This window comes from Bufo gargarizans, chromosome 4 (assembly GCF_014858855.1).
Source record: "Bufo gargarizans isolate SCDJY-AF-19 chromosome 4, ASM1485885v1, whole genome shotgun sequence".
Classification (NCBI taxonomy): domain Eukaryota; kingdom Metazoa; phylum Chordata; class Amphibia; order Anura; family Bufonidae; genus Bufo; species Bufo gargarizans.
Window position 1 is genome coordinate 39,371,618 of NC_058083.1, and position 22,619 is coordinate 39,394,236.

The 22,619-nt window shown below is 45.4% G+C and overlaps 1 protein-coding gene across 2 annotated transcripts in view; it reads left to right on the forward strand.

Moving 5' to 3' along the window:
• The window catches only part of LOC122934081 (cytochrome P450 2K6-like), a 174,533-nt gene that overhangs the window by 123,084 nt on the left and 28,830 nt on the right, over positions 1–22,619 (forward strand). For both annotated transcript variants that reach the window (XM_044289244.1, XM_044289245.1), the window contains exon 5: positions 19,707–19,867. In XM_044289244.1, coding sequence (XP_044145179.1) covers positions 19,707–19,867 — 161 coding nt within the window. The remainder of the gene's footprint in view (positions 1–19,706; positions 19,868–22,619) is intronic.

Here is a 22,619-nt window from a genome sequence, read left to right on the forward strand (position 1 = left end):
TGGCATTACAGTGAATGGCTGGCCGGAACACGTGCTCGGATCAGTCATAGTCAGGGAGAGCAGAGGGTAGGAAGAGAAAGGCAGTGTAGGGAGCGAAATTCTCAGTTATTATTCGCAGAAAGCTTTTCAAAGACCCAAAAGTCCTTTTAAGGACTACTGTGTGTGTGTGTGTGTGTTTTAGAGCAGCAATATATTTTTACCTGCGCTAAACTGATCAGTCTCAGGGACATCCGTGCCGAGGAAGGGACAGATAGTGCAGGGAGAGAAATTTGCTGTTTTTACTACCAAAAGCTTTTCAAAGACCCCAAAGTCCTTTTAAGGACTACTGTGTGTGTGTTTGACAGCAGCAAGATATTTTTCTTTATTACCTATTAGTGACATATACTGTACATCATCCGCAGACTGTGTCTTTTTGCGTAAATTCTAATAATCAGCGCCACATTTATTGTCTATAGTGTGCGTTTAATACACATCCGTGACATATACTGTACTCCATGGGAAAACTGTTTCTTTAGCGCAAATTCCAATAATCTGGCACTAATCTAGTGTCCATAGTGTGTTGTTTTCTGTGACATATACAGTACGCCATCCGAAAACTGTTTCTTCAACGCAAATTCCAATAATCTGGGCCTGATCTAGTGTTAATAGTGTGTGGCTTACTGTGACATATACAGTAAAGCTTTAAGCTAAACAGTAAAACTGTTTCTTTAGCTTAAATTTAAATAATCATCTACTGTCTCTGTAGTCTGTGCGTGTAATACACATCCATGACATATACAGTACTCCATCCGAAAACTGTTTCTTTACCATAAATTCCAATAATCTGTGCCTAATCTAGTGTGCATAGTGTGTGGCTTTCTGTGACATATGCAGTACACCACCAGAAAACTGTTTCTTTAGGGCAAATTCCAATAATCTGGGCATAATATAGTGTGTATATTCTGTGGGTTTTTGTGACATATACTGCCCTGCATCAGAAAACTGAGTTTGTATTGCAAATTCCAATAATCTGGGCCTAATCTAGTGTCCATATTGTGTGGCTTTCTGTGACATATACAGTACGCCATCCGAAAACTGTTTCTTTAGGGCAAATTTAACTAATCTGGGCCTAATATAGTGTCCATATTCTGTGGGTTTCTGTTACATATACTGTCCTGCATCCAAAAACTGTGTCTTTAGCGGACTGTAATACAATATGCGCCACATCTAGTGACAAAACCATTAATATGAAGAAGGCGATCATTAAGGGACGGGGAAGTGGGCGTGATGCTGATGGTGCACGCAAAGGCCGTGGCCGTGGGTGCAATAAAAATGTGCCTGCTGCCAGTGCACCAGAACCAGAAAAAAAAAAAACATCCACCGTACCCAGCTTCATGTCCAACTTAGCTGGGCGGCGCAGGATAAAAACTGTCCAAGTCGAAACAGTGCAAACAGTTGGTCAGTTGGATTGCTGAAGATAATGGCACACCCTCTCTTTCACCAAGTCCAGTCTCTGTAGCCAAGAGTCTGGTCAACCAAATCCTTACTCTGATCATCCTTCCTCCCACCATGGAGAGGCTTGCCAAACGAGTGATCCCACACTCGAATATTCCGAGGAGCTCTTTCCAGCGCCACTGTTACATTTGGTCCTCGCGCCCAGCACACTTGAAGAGGGACCTGAGATATTGTGCCCTGATGTGAGCCATGTACCGTGGAGGGCTCCCCAGGATACAGCGAAGTCACAGACGAGAAATGCGACACAAATTCCAGCTTTTAGTAACCAATAAAACTTTACTAAACAATGACAGCCAACATAACGATGTAGGAATACACAAGGTTATATTTCCCCATCCTTGAGCCCTGTCCTAGTCCGGCTAGCCGACCCTACTTGGTGGCGTGAACATCAGAGCCTGAAAAGTTGATACTATGCGCGGAATAGAACAATGCAACGCCTATACGAACCAACCCAATAGCCCCCATGAATAATGCCAGAATATACTCATATAATCAATCATGAATCTTTAATTATAACAATAATTAATTGGACATGGTGTAAACAAAAGAAAAGGGGGAAGAGATCAAAAAATCTCCTCACTCCTGATACCCCTGATAGAGGGAATCGCACAGGTGCTCAGCTGATTATGATGATGATTATATAAAATATCCCTGGGTAAAACATGTATACATAGCTCCCACAATGCACAGTGTGGATAAAAAACACTGTAACTATGCAAAATGATAGTAGTTGATGGTGCAACTAAAATGGTGCAACCCATGATGAGCGGAGTACCCGAGGCAACAGATATGCCTATGCCCCAACGCGCGTTTCGCCACCCTACTGGCTTTGCCAGTAGGGTGGCGAAACGCGCGTTGGGGCATAGGCATTTCTGTTGCCTTGGGTACTCCGCTCATCATGGGTAATTAACAATGTTGGTCTACAGTTATATTGTGTTACTTACAGCAATGGTTGTGTGGTTTGTGGGTGTATGATTGGGCTTTATTATATGATCTGGTACCGGTCATCTGTCTGACATACCACTGGTCACCCCTAACCACCTGCATGCAGATGTATCTCCTCTGTATGTTCATTGACATATTCACTGTGGGCATGTGTTGACGTATCTGCACTAGTGTTCATTGCAGTCAGCAGCTGTGGTCACTTGTAGTCCCCCTCTGTATACACACCTTGATATGCAGACCTTTTGATCTATTTTGTGTCATTTGACTGGACATGGTTCCGGCTTGATATTGGTCCCCATTCATCATGTGCATATTTTAGTTGCACCATCAACTACTATCATTTTGCATAGTTACAGTGTTTTTTTTATCCACACTGTGCATTGTGGGAGCTATGTATACATGTTTTACCCAGGGATATTTTATATCATCATCATAATCAGCTGAGTACCTGTGCGATTCCCTCTATCAAGGGTATCAGGAGTGAGGAGATTTTTTGATCTATTCCCCCTTTTCTTTTGTTTTCACATTGTCCAATTAATTATTGTTATAATTAAAGATTAATGATTGATTATATGAGTATATTCTGGAATTATTCATGGGGGCTATTGGGTTGGTTCGTATAGGCGTTGCATTGTGTATGTCTAGGCCCCCCAGTTATTCATATTGATTTATCTGAGGTATATGTTGGTTTGCAGAATATAACAACCCTGACCGATGGCGCACACAGAAGAGCCTTAAAAGTCGATACTGTGCCACAGACAATCCCGGGCAGCCTGCCAAATACAGATCCTTCCTATCTAGCTAATGGCAGGTACAAGCTCAGTATCAGATTCTTCAGGTACCACTAAAACAGTGCGATGAACTCAACAAAACCCGGGTTCACTGACCTGATAGCATCTGGTAACAGAGGATGTTTCCCATCAGGATAGTTCCAGGCCTGTAAGCACACCTGCGGCCTTGCTGAGTAGATGTCCTTTTCTTTCAAAGCTCCAATTATCTCTGCTGGAGACAATCCCTTCTCCTGAGGATAGGATGTGGGTTACGGAACAGATGACAGTCCCTCTCTACTATCACCCAGATCACTGCAGGACACTCCAACACCGTGATGAGACCGGCTTGTGTCTCACACACACCATCCTCCCAAGATGTCTGCCTCTCTCCTTTCTGTTCTTCTCAGAAAACATACAGTATGAGTCATCAGCAGAGTCATCAGCTCCTTTGCATATTCAAATCCAGCAGTCACTTTAGCTGTGTGGGGAAACAGTGGCCTCTTGTGCCCAAAAAGCCAAATGACACTACCAATACAATTATGCACAAACATTATACAGGAAGAGCTGTTCCACAATCTGACACTGATCCCCAACCTTTTGAGCCTTCACAGTCTCAAGAATATGACGGTGGTGAACTGCAATTATTCGTTCACGAGGTGGATGATGATGAGACACAGTTGTCAATCACTGAGATTGTGGTTAGGTCTAGTCAGGAGGATGAGCAGAGTGAGGAAGTGGAAGAGGAGTTGGTGGACAATGAGGTCACTGACCCAACATAGGAATGTGATAAGCCAAGCGAGGACAGCAGTATAGAGGGGGAGGGATCCGCAGCACCGCAACAGGCTAGAAGAGGCAGTGGGGTTGCAAAAGGGAGAAGTCGGCAAACAAAAAACAGGCCCGCAACCATTACACCGAGCACTTCAATGCATAACTCTAACTTGCCAAGGGGTAGGTGTTCCGCAGTATGGTGCTATTTTGAGGAAAGTGCAGATGACAAAAGAGTGGTTGTTTGCAACCTGTGCTGTTTCAAAATGAGCCAGGGCGTGAACACTAGCAACCTCACCACCACCAGCATGATCTGCCACATGGCATCCAAGCACCCTAACAAGTGGGCCAAACGCCTGGGTCCTCAATCTAGGTTTGTGGGTCCCACCACTGCCACCTCTTCCCCTGTGTTACGCACTGCTGGACAATCCCCTATCGAAGGCGTAGGCCCGGATGCCCCTCGCCCTTCACCTGGACCTTTGCATGAATCATCAGCAACAACATCTACTTTCCTGTCCCAGCACAGCATCCAAATGTCCATAACACAGTCATTTGAACGCAAGCGCAAATACCCACCCATAGGCCATAGCACTAAATGTACAACTTTCCAAATTACTGGCCCTGAAAATGTTGCCATTTATGCTTGTGGACACTAAGGCCTTCCGCAGCCTGATGTGGCGGCCGTCCGTTGGTACGTGTTCCTAAGCCGCCATTACAGTTGCAAGAAAAAGTATGTGAACCCTTTGGAATGATATGGTGTTCTACACAAATTGGTCATGAAATGTGATCCGATCTTCATCTAACAATAGATCTCATCACAACAATAGATAATCACAGTCTGCTTAAACTAACAACACACAAAGAATTAAATGTCACCATGTTTTTATTGAACACACCATGTAAACATTCACAGTGCAGGTGTAAAAAGTATGTGAACCCCTAGACTAATGACATCTCCAAGAGCTAATTGGAGTGAGGTGTCAGCCAACGGGAGTCCAATCAATGAGATGAGAGGTGTTGGTTACAGCTGCCCTGCCCTATAAAAAACACACACCAGTTCTGGGTTTGCTTTTCACAAGAAGCATTGCCTGATGTGAATGATGCCTCGCACAAAAGAGCTCTCAGAAGACCTACGATTAAGAATTGTTGACTTCCAAAAAGCTGGAAAGGGTTATAAAAGTATCTCCAAAAGCCTTGCTGTTCATCAGTCCATGGTAAGACAAATTGTCTATAAATGGAGAAAGTTCAGCACTGCTGCTACTCTCCCTAGGAGTGGCCGTCCTATAATGATGACTGCAAGAGCACAGCGCAGACTGCTCAATGAGGTGAAGAAGAATCCTAGAGTGTCAGCTAAAGACTTACAAAAGTCTCTGGCATATGCTAACATCCCTGTTAGCGAATCTACGATACATAAAACACTAAACAAGAATGGATTTCATGGGAGGATACCACAGAGGAAGCCACTGCTGTCCAAAAAAAACATTGCTGGACGTTTACAGTTTGCACAAGAGCACCTGGATGTTCCACAGCAGTACTGGCAATATATTCTATGGACAGATGAAACCAAATTTGAGTTGTTTGGAAGAAACACAAAACACTATGTGTTGAGAAAAAGAGGCACAGCACACCAACATCAAAACCTCATCCCAACTGTGAAGTATGGTGGTGGGGACATCATGGTTTGGGCTGCTTTGCTGCATCAGGGCCTCGACGGATTGCTATCATCGAAGGAAAAATAAATTCCCAAGTTTATCAAGACATTTTGCAGGAGAACTTAAGGTCATCTGTCCACCAACTGAAGCTCAACAGAAGATGGGTGTTGAAACAGGACAACGACCTAAAGCATAGAAGTAAATCAACAACAGAATGGCTTAAACAGAAGAAAATACACCTTCTGGAGTGGCCCAGTCAGAGTCCTGACCTCAACCCGATTGAGATGCTGTGGCATGACCTCAAGAAAGTGATTCACACCAGGCATCCCAAGAATATTGCTGAAGTGAAAAAGTTCTGTAAAGAGGAATGGTCTAGAATTACTCCTGACGGTTGTGCACGTCTGATCTGCAACTACAAGAAACGTTTGGTTGAAGTTATTGCTGCCAAAGGTGGTTCAACCAGTTATTAAATCCAAGGGTTCACATACTTTTTCCACCTGCACTGTAAATGTTTACATGGTGTGTTCAATGAAAACATGGTAACATTTAATTCTTTGTGTGTTATTAGTTTAAGCAGACTGTGATTGTCTATTGTTGTGACCTAGATGAAAATCAGATCACATTTTATGACCAATTTGTGCAGAAATCCATATCAATCCAAAGGGTTCACATACTTTTTCTTGCAACTGTATATTTCACAGTGTGCCATGCCCGCTTTACACCAGCATGTGTCCCAGAACATCACCCGTGCCCTGACCAACGCAGTTACTGGCCAGGGACACTACATTTTCCTGACCGCACACTAGGTGTATGTTGTGGAGGCCGGGAGTGAGTCGTACCCTGGGATGGTACAGGTGCTACCCACGCCCAGGATTGCAGGCCCTACATCCATCAGGGTCTCCACCAGCAGCTATGTTACTGGCTCCAACCCCCACTTCTCCTTCACCGCCGCCTCCTCCTCCACCTCCAGCAGCAGTCAGCCATCAGTTGCTAGCTGGAAGCAGTGTAGCACTGCTGTGGGTAAGTGTCAACAGGCCGTGCTGAAGTTGATTTGCTTATCGGACAAACAGCCTACCGCCACAGAGCTGTGGCAGGGCACAAGGGACCAGACCGAGCTGTGGCTCTCGCCACTCAACCTACAACCAGGCATGGTTTTGTCTTACAATGGCCGTAACTTCGTGGCGGCTTTGGAGCTTGGCAACCTGACACACATCCTATGCCTATCCCACGTCTTAAACTTAGTGGTTCAACGGTTTATCAAAACTGACCAGAGCTACTAGTGAAGGCGCGCCGTGTGTGTGCCCATTTCCGCAAGTCGTCCACAGCTTCAGCTGGCCTGTCAATGTTGCAGCAGTGTTTGCGGCTTCCAGCTCACCGACTGTTGTGCGATGTAAGCACGCGCTGGAACTCTACGTTCCACATGTTGGCCAGGCTTTGTAAACAGCAGAGGGCAGTAGTGGAATACCAGCTGCAACATGGTCGGCGCCTTTTGAGTCAACTGCCACTATTCACAAGCGAGGAGAGGGCATTGATGTCAGACCTCTGTGAGGTTTTAAAAAGCTTTGATAAATCCACACAGATGGTTAGTGGCGATAACACTATTATCAGCATAGCCATCCCACTGCTGTGTCTAATCAAACGATCGCTGCTCACAATTAAGGACGACGCTCTGAATGTGGCAGATGAGGAAATGGGGGAGGACATTACACAGGGTGATAGCCATCCCACCCTCAGTTCGTCTTCTCAGCGCAAATTGGACCCTGAGGAGAAGGAGGAGCTGGAGACAGTTGCCTCTGCTACAGAGGGTAGTACCCATGGAACTTTAATTCCATCTGTTCAGCGTGGATGGGCAGAAGAGGAGAAGGAGGAGGAGATGGAGAGTCATCCTGATGTCGACAATACGAGAAGGTACTTGTTGAGAGATTGCTCCAAAATTTTCCATCTGACAATGTGGCCGGCAGAGTCCGTACTTCCTTAGGCAACCAAGGAAGGGAGACAATGGGAACACACAGCAGTTCCAACAAAGGCAGGGCAACACTCTCGAAGGCATAGGACACTTTCATGACACCCCGCCAGCAACCTCACCCTGAAGCGCGGCCTAGTGGTACAAGGAGGGAAAAGTTTTGGAAGATGGTAAAGGAATACATAGCAGACCGTGTCAGCGTCCTCAATAAATCCCTCAGTGCCTTACACCTACTGGGTGTCCAAGCTGGACACGTGGCACGAACTTGCTCTCTACGCTTTGGAGGTGCTGGCCTGCCCTGCCACCAGCGTTTTGTCTGAGCGTGTATTTAGTGCTGCTGGTGGCATTATAGTAGATTAGTGTATCCGCTTGTCAACTGAAAATGCTGTCAGGTTTACTCATATAAAAATGAACAAGGCCTGGATTGACCATGACTTCTCGACTCCACCAGAGGAATGCTGATGAACATAAAGGCACTTTGCATGTGTTGTTTCTAATGTAGTTCCCATGCACCCCTTCCACTACAAACAAGGGTATATGGTTGAATCTTCCTTTTCTCATCCTCCTCTTCCGTCATATCAACATGCATTTCTTATTCGTCACATATAATGCCCTCGCATATATGGCCTTCAAATATAATTTTTTAGAGGGTCCGCTCACCAGCAGGCCTTCACATCTAATATTTTAGAGGGCCCTCTCACCAGCAGGACCTCACATCTAATTTTTTACAGGGTCAGCTCACCTGCAGGCCCGCAACTCAAATCTTTTATAGGGTCATCTCACCTGCAGGCCCGTAACTCAATGTGAATGAGGCCCTCCTTTATGTAATATACAGTTTGTATCGGAGTGCCTCTTCCTTGTAATTTTTGGCAGCACTTGCACTTTATAGAGAAGTAAATATACAGGAAAAAATGTTTTCAATCAATTATTTTTTTGTTTTGTGCGTAAAACCTTAATTAGATTGTGGGCATGGTGATCACTTTAAGGCCTTTTAAGCAGCATCAGCAACAGCATGTTGATAAAAATGAGTGGCAAGGTGACATGGTGTGGAGATAGCAGCATGAGGATGCCACAACGACTGAGTCTGGATAAAAGACTGAGGCCACAGATTGTTTAGAAAGATGCAGGTGAAAAACAAATCTGTAGAGCTGCATGACGGTCACCTGAAGATTAATGCATCCATCAAAATCAAGTTTGGTTTGTCAGTTCCACCTCATCTTAACAGCAGGCCCGCATCTAAAAACTTTTACTAGGTCAGCTCACCTGCAGACCCGCAATTCAAATCTTTCACTGGGTCAGCTCACATGCAAGCACTTGCATAGAACTTTTGAGAGGGTCAGCTCAGCTGCAGGCCTCGCACATAATGTTTTACAGGGTCAGCTCACCAGCAAGCATGCAACTCAAATCTTTTACAGGGTCAGCTCACCTGCAGGCCCGCAACTCTTGCTGCCTTGCTTTGATGTATTAACCGTTTATCAAGCTCCCTCTCCTAAATCGAACAATGATTCCCCGTTCCCGGTGGTCACCATGTTAGGCGCATAAAAGAAAGTTGATAGGGAAGATATCCAAATGGATCGTGGACATCACGGGAACGTACGATCAGGCAGAGTCAACAAAGCGGCAGCAGGGCCTCTCCTGTATAACATTTCCTCATCCAAAATACTGCAGTGACATTCCCTGTAATGTTTTATTACTCATTCCAATACCAGGGCATCTTAAGAGTCCTGTATTGTTATTTATCGTCACTACCTCCACAAGTCGGGAGTGTGTGATTTGAGCTACAACCGCTTGCCTTCCTTAGATGTGTTAGCCGTTTCTCAAACTCCCTCTCCGGCATCGAACCCTGATTCCCCGTTACCCGTGATCACCATGGTAGGTGCAGAAAAGAACATAGAAAGTTGATAGGGCAGACATTCAAATGGATTGTCGCCGTCACGGGGACGTGCAATCGCCCAGAGGTTATCTAGAGTCACCAATGTGGCAGCAGGCCCTTGCCCCTAATGTTTTAGATGGTCAGATCACATCATCAAATTATGATGTGGGTAACAGAGAGTTGCTGGCCATTAAACTGGCTCTTGAGGAATGGCGTCATTTGTTGGAAGGGGCGATTCATTCAATCACGGTATTCACTGATCACAAAAAATGTGGCTTATCTGGAGTCGGCGAAACGACTGAACCCAAGACAAGCCAGATGGGCCCTGTTTTTCACCAGATTCAATTTCACTGTCACCTATCGTCCTAGGATTAATATATCTAACAAAGAGAGAAATATAAAGTATTTATCTGGTATGGAAATAGACACCAGCAGTGGCGCCCTTAAGGGAGTAGGTTCAACCTCCTAAAATGTATAAAGTCAAAGGGTGCGGGAGCCGCTCTCTCAATAAACAGTAAATGTCAGTGACTTTCTCCTGCAAATATAGAAATTCGGAAAATTGTCCAGTTAATAAAGATGGAAAATTCACTGGACCAAGATATTCATAAGTTGATAACACAGTTCTCCTGCTACTGATCCATAAGTAGCGTATCGAATTATACAAATGACCAAGTTCCGAACCCAAATGAAAGAAGTGAATGCTGCTGGCAAATGTCAGTTATACGAACAAACGAACACAAACACCTCCTGCTGATCCACAGATCTCGTGCTGAGTATCCAGCCTCTGACTCCAAACACCGAACCTTCAAAAGGAATAAAGACAGATGGTGCAATACCCTCGGTATCTTCAAATGGTAAGGATTTTATTATACTTACAATTAAGCAGTTTAAAACTTGCACATAAAAAAGCCCGGGCTTTTTTATGTGCAAGTTTTAAACTGCTTAATTGTAAGTATAATAAAATCCTTACCATTTGAAGATACCGAGGGTATTGCACCATCTGTCTTTATTCCTTTTGAAGGTTCGGTGTTTGGAGTCAGAGGCTGGATACTCAGCACGAGATCTGTGGATCAGCAGGAGGTGTTTGTGTTCGTTTGTTCGTATAACTGACATTTGCCAGCAGCATTCACCTCTTTCATTTGGGTTCGGAACTTGGTCATTTGTATAATTCGATACGCTACTTATGGATCAGTAGCAGGAGAACTGTGTTATCAACTTATGAATATCTTGGTCCAGTGAATTTTCCATCTTTATTAACTGGACAATTCTCCGAATTTCTATATTTGCAGGAGAAAGTCACTGACATTTACTGTTTATTGAGAGCGCGGCTCCCGCACCCTTTGACTTTAATATATCTAACACCCCAGAGTTGTGTTACGAAACTCTTCTACCCCGCTACAATCTGTTGAGAACCTTGTCATCTGATATGATTTTACATTATGTCATTCACAAATGTGCATAAACCATGTTAAATGTAAATTTCTTAGTAGTTTTCCATGTTCACCAGCAGGTGTCAGCAATGGCTTGGTAGGGACTTAGTTTCAGTTTAGTATTTCTAAGCTGCAATGGTTCATTCCAGCTTAGCTCCCCCTCTGTGGAGGTGTGGACTATTCTCACAGCCTACACCCTGGGTGGAGAAGGAAGTTAGTGAGGAGTGTAGCCCACCCCCTGCTAGGGGTAGGGTGTATGTGTTAGGAGCTCTCCAATATAGGGAACAAAGCCAAGATCTTGTCTCGGCTGAGACATTGATCAAATCCCCAGCCTGAGCCCTGCAGCCTCAGCTGGATGAAACAGCAGACAACCTCCAGTTCCAGGAAGAAAGCATTCCCTGAGAATATATCTGTGAGTAAAGTCCAGAGACCCAGGAGCAGCCATATTCCTCCTCAGCTAGTCTGTCCCCATAAAGCAAAAGATAGAGAGAAGTGCAGAAGCCAAATTCCTGCCACAGTTTTAAAGCTACTAAGCAGACATTCTATCCTGTAAGCTCCAGATTGATAGAGCAGAAGATTAATTCCTGCCAACCATTGCCAAAGCTTGCTTGGACCACAGACCAAAGCTGTACATTGCTTGAATGAAAGTTATCTTCAAGTTTGAACTTCATCTAAAGGTATGGACATCAATTTCTGCTGCAAAATCCCTCTATTACACCTACTATCACTACACTCAATTTATTGCAAGTGAGCCAGGAGTCCAGCTGTACCCAGGTAGGAGACACCGTTGACACCATTATCATCACCATACAGAGACATTATAGGCAATCACACCACTATGGCATTCCTACACTGGGACGTGCGTTATAACACCTTAGAAGGACCCTAGGGTAGTACCCTGCGCACGCTGCAATTGGCGTCACAAACAAACTACAAACTATTATATATCCATTTCCTGACCTCTGCATAAATGGCGTCAGCATACCCGTTCCTGGTCACTGCAGATGTCAAGGCGGACACCTTGTCACGTAGTTTCCCTGGAGGTGGTGATTTGGAAAAACCGAGTTCCATACTGTCTAAAGGGGTGGTGATATCTACTCTTTACCCTGAACTTGAGGTGAAGGTGTTAGAGGCTCAGGGAGATGCACCAGACTCGTGTCCCTCTGGGAAACTATTTGTGCCACTGGGATTGCGTCACAAGGTGTTGGAGGAACATCATTGTACGGTTCTTACAGGACATTCTGGGAGTAGGTCCACTGCCAACCTCATATCTCGTAGATTCTGGTGGCCGGGGTGGCGTAAGTGTGTGAAGGACTATGTGTCAGCAAGTACTACTTGTGCACATGCCAAGATGACACATACTCAACCTTCTGGATTTTTACTTCTGTTACCCATTCCGTTCAGACTATGACTCATGTATCCATGGACTTCATCACTGATCTACCCAATTCTTCAGGAAAGACAGTTATTCTGTTGGTAGTTGATCGCTTTAGTAAAATAGAAAATTTTATAGCATTACTAGGCCTATCTAATGCTAAAACCCTTGCACAGGTATTTGTTGACAACATTGTGAGACTCCACGGCACTTCCTCTGAAGTGGTCTCGGATCGCGGCACTCAGTTTGTTTCCAGATTCTGGAAGGCCTTCTGTACTCGTCTGGGAATTCAACTGTCCTTTTCTTCGGCTTTTCATCCTCAGTCGAATGGACAGATGGAGCCCACTAATCAGAGTCTGGAGACTTACTTGAGATGTTTTGTATCTGAGAACCAGGAGGAGTGGTCTTCCTTTTTGTCTTTGGCAGAGTTTGCCATAAACAATCGTAGTCAGGAGTCTACTGGTAAGTCACCGTTTTTTGGGGCCTATGGGTTTCACCAGCTGTTTGGCACATTTTCTGGTTCTAATACTTCTGGTATCCCTGAGGAAGAACGTTTTTCATCATCATAGTCATTGATATTGCGAAAAATTCTAAATAACTTAAAAACTATGGGCAACAAATATAAACGTGTGGCTGACGGGAAATGTATGAATGGTCCGGACCTAAGTGTGGGTGATTCTGTGTGACTGTCCACAAGAAACATTAAGTTGAAGGTACCTTTCTGGAAGTTGGGTCCAAGGTTTATCGGTCCATATAAGATCACTGCCATTATTAATCCTGTAGCTTTTCGTCTTGAGCTTCCTCAGGCCCTGAAAATTCATAGTGTGTTCCATAGGTCTCTGTTGAAAAAATATGTGAAAACTTTCCAGCCATCTTCCTTGCCACCCGCTCCTGTCATGGTGGACTGTAATTTGGAATTCGAGATCGCGAAAATAGTTGACTCTCGAGTTCTCTGTGGATCCCTTCAATATATTGTCCACTGTTTATGGACCGGAGGAGAGAATGTGGGTGCCGGCATCCGACGTTAATGCCAATCGTTTAGTGAATGCCTTTCGTAGATATCACCCGGATAAGGTCGGTCCTGGGTGCCTGGAGGTCACCCGTAAAAGGTGGGGGTTACTGTCACGGACATTCCTGTGGCAGGTACCAGGAGATTGGAGAGACTGGCAGCTCGTGGGTTAATTTGACAGGTTCCCTGTGGATATTATTGTGTCTGTGTTTTGGTGAATGCCCCACCCCTTGCTTCAGGTGTTGCTTGTTGGTAATTTACCTTTCCCATAAGTAGCCGCTTCTCTTGGAGGTGCGGTTTATAGATTTTCTTCCTGTCTTCTAACTAGCTGGTCGGTTGTACTCTGTGGTGTTTCTGGAGTTGCCAGTTTTCTACTTTCAGCAAAGTCTTGTCTTTTCTTATGGTATTGTGTTTGTTATATTCCCTGTTGTTTGTATCAGGGCCTGAGACAGAGACTTCCATTCATCCATCTGGGGAGGAATGGGTTGTCTCTGGTACTAACCTCATTTCAAGGTCTTATAGGGATATAAGGGCCTAGGTATACATCTTATGAATATTCCTACCTTCAAGGTCTATTCATATTGATAGGTAGTTAGGGCCCAGATTAGGGTTGTTTAGGAGGTGACCTGTTCCTTCCCTAGTTTCCAGGCCCACTTACTGTTTCCCTTCCCTCCTGTGTTCAGTGTAGAGTTTTCCCCCCACACTGATTGTGACAATATGTCAGAAATAGGTTTCTATCACGATCGGCGTGACTATCACATACGTGACACAGAGGAAGGGGAAGAGGAAGGCCCTGCCCAAGTGAGAGGGAAGGTGGTGACCCCTGACTCACCTTGCGGCTGGCACCTGGCTGCCCTGACGTCCCTAGACGGGTTCCTCACCCGTACGCCGATCACGTGCCTAAAACCCTGGCTTTCCCTAAGATGAGCCCTAGATAGTGAACAGGGCGGTGGGAACACTAGTCCGCACCACTAGCTCTAAAGGAAAACACCAAGGGGAGGACAGACAATACAGACTAAACATATAATCTCAGGTGGGCGACAACAGGAGACAACAAAAAGCCCAACAGGGATCCGGAGGGTAGCACTCTGGAACAACAACCAGGATTCACAGCTCCAGTGGGTCAGTATAGATGTCCAGGCAGGAAGCTCTATAACTGGCAACTAGAGAAGTGTGAGAGGAGAATATAAGGAGGTTGGGAGTGGCAGACAAGAAACAGCTGAGGAGGAGAAGCTACGGATCCCTGAGTGAGACAAAAAGGATTGTAAGGCAAACACAGAAAGTAATCACTAAGAAACAACGTGATCTTTAGACATAGAACGCGCAGCCACCCGCTGCGACTTCCTGACCCCGGGTATAACGGAGTCAGACGTGGCTCTTGACACCCTCGTGACAGTACCCCCCCTTTCACGAGGGGCCTCCGGACACTCAGGACCAGGTCTCTCAGGATGAGAGGCATGGAAAGCCTGAATTAACCTGTTGGCGTTTACCTCTGACGCTGGAACCCACATTCTTTCCTCGGGACCGTAACCCCTCCAATGCACCAGATACTGAAGAGAGCGGCGGACCCGACGAGAATCAACAATTCTGGATATTTGAAACTCCAGATTACCATCCACAATAACAGGAGGAGGTGGCAGCGGTGATGGTTCTAGAGGTGGAACATACTTCTTGAGTAACGACTTATGGAAGACGTTATGGATCTTAAAAGTCTGAGGTAGCTCCAGGCGAAAAGCCACAGGGTTAATCACGGCTACTATTTGATAAGGACCAATGAACCTAGGACCCAGTTTCCAAATAGGAACCTTCAACTTAATATTCCTAGTAGACAACCACACAGTCATTCACTCCTAGGTCCGGACCTGGCGACAGTTTCTTATCGGCCATGCATTTATATTTACCACTCATATTTTTCAAGTTAGCTTGCACCTTCTGCCATACCGATGAAAGATGAAGAAAACCGTTCCTCTTCGGGAACCCCAGAAGACCCCCCCTCTTTGAAAGTACAAAATTGGGGATGAAAACCGTATGCACCAAGAAATGGTGACTTGCCAGTGGATTCCTGAAAGCGATTATTTATGGCAAACTCGGCTAACGGTAAATACGATGACCACACCTCTTGGTTTTCAGACACAAAACACCTTAAATATGTTTCTAGGTTTTGGTTGGTACGCTTAGTCTGTCCATTCGACTGAGGATGGAAAGCTGAGGAAAAGGATAAGTGTACCCCCAAACGGGAACAAAAAGCTTTCCAAAACTTAGAAATAAACTGGGTTCCCCGATCCGAAACCACATCGGAAGGGACCCCGTGAAGCTTCACGATTTCACTGATAAACACCTGGGCAAGAGTCTTAGCATTAGGAAGTGCGGGTAGCGCAATAAAGTGTACCATTTTGCTAAACCGGTCTACTACTACCAAGATAACTGTTTTACCCGCAGACAAGGGTAAGTCAGTGATGAAATCCATTGATAGATGTGTCCATGGCCTATTGGGGATGAAAAGTGGCAATAAAGACCCTGCTGGACGTGTATGAGAGACTTTCGCGCGTGCACAAGTAGAACAAGTAGACACGAAATCCATTACATCCTGACGCAACCTTGGCCACCAAAAACGACGAGACAATAGCTCCAAGGTTGCTTTACTACCCGGGTGCCCAGCAAGTGCCGAATTATGATGTTCCTTTAATAATTCAAGACGCAGGTTTAACGGTACAAACAATTTCTCTGAGGGGCAAGAGGCCGGGGGCGTCCCCCTGGGCCTCTAACACCTTTCCCTCTAGAACAGAGTGTACAGCAGAGACAACCACTCCTCTTTGTAAAATAGGTACCGGATCACTAACATTACCCCCTCCAGGGAAACTACGAGATAACGCGTCTGCCTTTGTAATCACCTATCGTCCTGGGGCAAAAAATACCAAGTTAAATCTGGTAAAGAATAGCGACCACCTAGCTTGTCTAGGGGTGAGACGCTTAGCCGATTCTAGGTACAGAAGGTTTTTGTGATCCGTAATCACCGTGACGGGGTGGATTGCTCCCTCTAAGAAGTGACGCCACTCTTCAAACGCCAGTTTAATCGCCAACAGTTCCCTATTTCCAATATCATAGTTCTTTTCTGCTGTAGATAACTTTTTGGAAAAGAACGCGCAAGGACGCCATTTGCCAGGAGACGGACCCTGAGACAATACAGCCCCCACTCCCACCTCTGACGCATCTACTTCAACAATAAAAGGCTGGGAGACATCAGGTTGAATTAGAACAGGTGCCGAGGTAAATCTCTCTTTTAGAGAGGAAAATGCAATTTTAGCGGCGTCAGACCATTTAGAAAAATCAGTCCCCTTCCTAGTCATGTCAGTAAGGGGTTTAACGATCACTGAATAATTTTTAATGAACTTTCTATAGAAATTTGCGAAACCCAAAAACCATTGTAGAGCTTTAAGGTTCTCAGGAAGATCCCAATCTAAAATTGCCTGGACTTCCTAGGATCCATACGGAAACCTGAAGCAGATAATAGATATCCCAGGAACTGTATTTCCTGAACGGCGAAGACACATTTTTCAATTTTCGCATATAATTTATTCGTCCGTAGGACCTGCAGTACTTGCCTGACATGTACTTCATGTGTTTTCATATCAGCCGAATAAATTAAGATATCATCTAGGTATATGACTACAAACCTGCCGATGAGATGACTAAAAATATTGTTAACGAAATGTTGGAAGACAGCAGGGGCATTGGTCAGACCGAAAGGCATGACTACATTTTCATAATGCCCCTCAGGGGTGTTAAAAGCTGTCTTCCACTCATCCCCCTCCTTGATACGAATCAGATTGTAGGCCCCCCTAAGATCAAGTTTGGAGAACCACCTAGCACCCGCAATCTGATTAAAAAGGTCAGGAATGAGAGGAAGAGGGTATGGGTCTCGGACGGTTATCCGGTTTAGCTCACGGAAATCTAGGCAAGGACGCAGGCCCCCATCTTTCTTTTTAACAAAGAAAAACCCTGCAGCCACGGGTGAAGAAGAGGGTCTGATGTGTCCCTTAGCCAGACTCTCGGAGATATAATCTTTCATGGCTTGTCTCTCGGGACCCGAAAGATTATACAACCTGGACTTGGGTAATTTTGCACCGGGAATCAGGTTAACCGGGCAATCATAAGGACGATGAGGTGGTAGCTTCTGACAACCCTTTTCAGAAAAAACGTCCTCAAAGTCCGAAATAAATGTAGGTAGGGAAGCTATGGAGGCGATTAAGCAATTGTTATTTAAGCAATTCTCTCTGCAATGCTCACTCCACTCCAATATCTCCCTGGCCTGCCAATCCACCACTGGATTGTGCGCTACCAACCAGGGAAGACCCAATACCACAGGAGAGGGAAGGCCCTCCAGAACGTAACATGAAAGACACTCATTATGGTGGTCCCCTACCCGAAGGTGTAAGTTATGGACAATGTGAGTGAGGTTTCTCTGAGACAGAGGAGCAGAATCAATAGCGAATATGGGAATAGGTCTCTGCAGCGTACAGAGAGACAAACCCATAGTGCGGGCAAAATGGGCATCTATCAAATTTACCCCTGCTCCACTGTCTAGAAAGAAAGAAATAGACTCCGTCTTAACACCAAAAACAATAACCGCTGGCAACACAAATTGAGATGTTCGTATGGAGGAAACGTATACCCCCCGGCTGACATCCTCCGCACAGCCTGGGGTTAGTAGTTTTCCGACGGTCTTTTGTTTTTGAGAAAGGAGGGACAGACATTAATGAAATGACCCCTCCCCCCACAGAAAAAACAAGCCCCCCACCTACGGCGAACCTCAGGAGGACGGACCTGACGAGAAGTCCCTCCTAGCTGCATAGGCTCATCTAAGTCAGTACAGACTAACTGCTGCTTGGGAGAGGTTACCAATTGCTCAGGAATTTTCGATCTCTCCCTAAGACGTCTATCTATTCTGATAGAGAGGGACATAACAGCATCAAGGGAAAGGGGGGTCTCATACAGCGCCAGCGCATCCTTAACCCTTTCAGATAACCCAGAGCAGAACTGGCTCCTGAGAGCCGGGTCGTTCCACTGAGTATCCGTAGCCCACCTACGGAACTCTGAGCAATATTCCTCTGCTGGCCGATCTCCCTGTAGGAGTCTCCGTAACTTCGACTCAGCCAGGGCGACTCTGTCAGGGTCATCATATATGAGACCCAAAGCCCCAAAAAATCCCTCCACTGACGGGAGAGCCTGGGAACCAGGGGGTAACGAGAATGCCCAGGATTGCGGGTCCCCCTGAAGCAGGGAAATAACAATCCCCACCCGCTGTTCTTCATTACCTGAGGAGTAAGGGCGCAGCTTAAAATATAATTTGCAGGCTTCACGGAACGTCACAAATTTGTCCCTTCCCCCAGCAAATCTGTCAGGAAGAACAACCTTGGGTTCTGTAACAACCTGGTTACCCATAGCAACCGCTGGGCTTGCGGTCTGCTGCATTTGCTGCTGTTGTTGAAGGACAGACGCCTTCAATCCTGCCACCTCCAAAGACAGGCCTTGAAGCTGTTTTGCCAAAGCAGCAATAGGATCCATATTGGATTCTAAGTAGAGAGAGAAAAAAAGAAACATTTTTTTATTTTATTTTTTTCTCAAAAAATAAGGGCCAGTTATAATATCACGATCGGCGTGACTATCACATACGTGACACAGAGGAAGGGAAAGAGGAAGGCCCTGCCCAAGTGAGAGGGAAGGTGGTGACCCCTGACTCACCTTGCGGCTGGCACCTGGCTGCCCTGACGTCCCTAGACGGGTTCCTCACCCGTACGCCGATCACGTGCCTAAAACCCTGGCTTTCCCTAAGATGAGCCCTAGATAGTGAACAGGGCGGTGGGAACACTAGTCCGCACCACTAGCTCTAAAGGAAAACACCAAGGGGAGGACAGACAATACAGACTAAACATATAATCCCAGGTGGGCGACAACAGGAGACAACAAAAAGCCCAACAGGGATCCGGAGGGTAGCACTCTGGAACAACAACCAGGATTCACAGCTCCAGTGGGTCAGTATAGATGTCCAGGCAGGAAGCTCTATAACTGGCAACTAGAGAAGTGTGAGAGGAGAATATAAGGAGGTTGGGAGTGGCAGACAAGAAACAGCTGAGGAGGAGAAGCTACGGATCCCTGAGTGAGACAAAAAGGATTGTAAGGCAAACACAGAAAGTAATCGCTAAGAAACAACGTGATCTTTAGACATAGAGCGCGCAGCCACCCGCTGCGACTTCCTGACCCCGGGTATAACGGAGTCAGACGTGGCTCTTGACACCCTCGTGACAGTTTCTCTCACACAAAAACAATACATTTTGGATTAGCATAATTCCTGGAGAACCGATATAACAGCAACAACCAATAAGTTTTCATGACTTCTTTGTATCCTTACTGTACTTTTTTCTGTTTTTAGGAAAACCCTTTAATAATCAAATTGTCATAAATGTTGCAGTGGCCAATATAATCGTGTCCATATTGATGGATCAGAGATGTGATTATGATGATCCTGCTATACTGAAGTTCATGACATTATTCAATGAAATTTTCAGGATTGCAGGAAGCACTATGGTCAGGGTAAGTATTCTTTAGTCACTAACAGATGACTACTAAGGGGTTTTGTCTATATACAGATGGGGGAGGTGCTCGAAATCTTTATATATACAGATGGGAAGGTGCTAGTTCATTTAACCTGTGGATTACTGCAAAGTTAATTTTATGCCAAGAGTTAAATGTTGAGATTTGTTGTTAAAGTACTCTTTATTTTGCACTTTGTAAATCCAAAATGGTTATGTATATGCAACAAAAAGTTAACACTGGCAATTCTAGTTAGGTTGCCGGGAGATGGGCTATCCCCCAGTTTGTAGTGGGGGGGGGGGGGTGTCTAGTTAGAGCTAGAGGGAACATGTGCATGTGTGAGCTCCTGATATGTAGGCCTGGAGAGAAGCTTGCCCAAAAGAATCTTCATCCCTGAGTCTGAAAATTGTTGGAGAGCAATCTAACTGAAAGAATACCTCAGAGAGAAAGATAATGGTCATGTACAGATGGCAGAGATCAACTTTAAGGCTGTGTTTCAAAAGACAATAAGGTATGACAAAAGACTTGCTTGAGTTTAGTTTTTTTTAGTTTTTTTTGCTTTATCACCCATTACACTTTGAGATGGATTGGCCATCTGGATCTAAGACCTGCAGCATGGAAATTGCAGAAAGAGTTAAAGAGAACAGAGCTGCACACCTAGGGTTATTCAGGAAGACTGCAGAGTATATCTGTGTATCTATAGAGCGACCAAGGGAAGAATATTACCATCTTTGCTACTGTCTATACACAGGTATTTGGAGAAGGCTACTCTGTAATATACCTACTTTGCAAGGGTGGGGACCAGTTCCAGTTAATTCTAGCTTACCCCCTGCTAGGGGAAGGGTGTGCAGGGGCACGTCTCTGCTGGACGTGCCCACGCCAGCCAGAGCACCTTAAGCTCTGCTGATCATGGAGGCCAAAGCTTAAAGCATCAGGAGCCAGGAGGAAAGTTCCCTGCCATAACCTAGAGTCAGACTACAGAGAAGAAGTGCAGCAAAAAGAAGAAGTTGAGTTATGCACCCAGCCTGTCAGTGCAGCAGAGTCAGAAAGCAACAGAGACATAGCAGAGTTGAGTTTGCCTGCCAGTTTTATGCTAAAGCATTCTGACCAAAGACAAAGCCTGAAACAGTTTGGAGAAAAGTTTATTCAAGGAAAGTTAGGCCGAACTTCCCGAAAATGTTCGGGTTCGGGATCCGAACCCGATCCGAACTTCGTCCCGAACCCGAACCCCATTGAAGTCAATGGGGACCCGAACTTTTCGGCACTAAAAAGGCTGTAAAACAGCCCAGGAAAGGGCTAGAGGGCTGCAAAAGGCAGCAACATGTAGGTAAATCCCCTGCAAACAAATGTGGATAGGGAAATGAATTAAAATAAATATTAAATAAATAAAAATTAACCAAAATCAATTGGAGAGAGGTCCCATAGCAGAGAATCTGGCTTCCCGTCACCCACCACTGGAACAGTCCATTCTCAGATATTTAGGCCCCGGAACCCAGGCAGAGAAGAGAGGTCCCGTAACAGAGAATCTGGCTTCATGTCAGCAGAGAATTAGTCTGCATGTCATAGCAGAGAATGAGGCTTCACGTCACCCACCACTGTAAGAGTCCATTTTCATAAGTTTAGGCCCAGCACCCAGGCAGAGGAGAGAGGTCCCGTAACAGACAATCTGGCTTCATGTCAGCAGAGAATCAGTCTGCATGTCATAGCAGAGAATCAGGCTTCACGTCACCCACCACTGCAACAGTCCATTGGCATATATTTAGGCCCAGCACACAGGCAGAGGAGAGAGGTCCCGTAACAGAGAATCTGTCTTCAGGTCAGCAGAGAATTAGTCTGCATGTCATAGCAGAGAATCAGGCTTCATGTCAGCCACCACTGCAACAGTCCATTGTCATAAATTTAGGCCCAGCACCCAGGCAGAGGAGAGAGGTCCCGTAACAGACAATCTGGCTTCATGTCAGCAGAGAATTAGTCTGCATGTCATAGCAGAGAATGAGGCTTCACGTCACCCACCACTGTAAGAGTCCATTTTCATAAGTTTAGGCCCAGCACCCAGGCAGAGGAGAGAGGTCCCGTAACAGACAATCTGGCTTCATGTCAGCAGAGAATTAGTCTGCATGTCATAGCAGAGAATCAGGCTTCACGTCACCCAACATTGGAACAGTCCATTGGCATATATTTAGGCCCCGGCACCCAGACAGAGGAGACGTGAAGCCTGATTCTCTGCTATGACATAAAGACTGATTCTCTGCTGACATGAAGCCAGATTGTCTGTTACGGAACCTCTCTCCTCTGCCTGGGTGCTGGGCCTAAATTTATGAAAATGGACTCTTACAGTGGTGGGTGACGTGAAGCCTGATTCTCTGCTATGATATGAAGACTGATTCTCTGCTGACATGAAGCCAGATTGTCTGTAACGACAGATTTAGCGGGATATAAATTTGAGGCCTAGTATTTAGGCACTGGGTGACCGGTATGGATTTACTGACAGAATTAGACTTGGAAATGCACAGTAGCGTGTGTGTGAAGTTATTCTGAATGACCCTATGTGCACCTTGAATATTATTTACCCTTTTAGGGATAGATTTCAAATAGCTCTGATATAGCAGGAACCACTAAATTATGAAATTGCTAAATTGGGAATTGTATTTCAACCCAGAACAAAAAATGTGCTTTGACGGACACTAAATAACTTTCCCAGCCACAACAGGACAGCGGTAACGAGAGATTTAGCGGGATATAAATTTGAGGC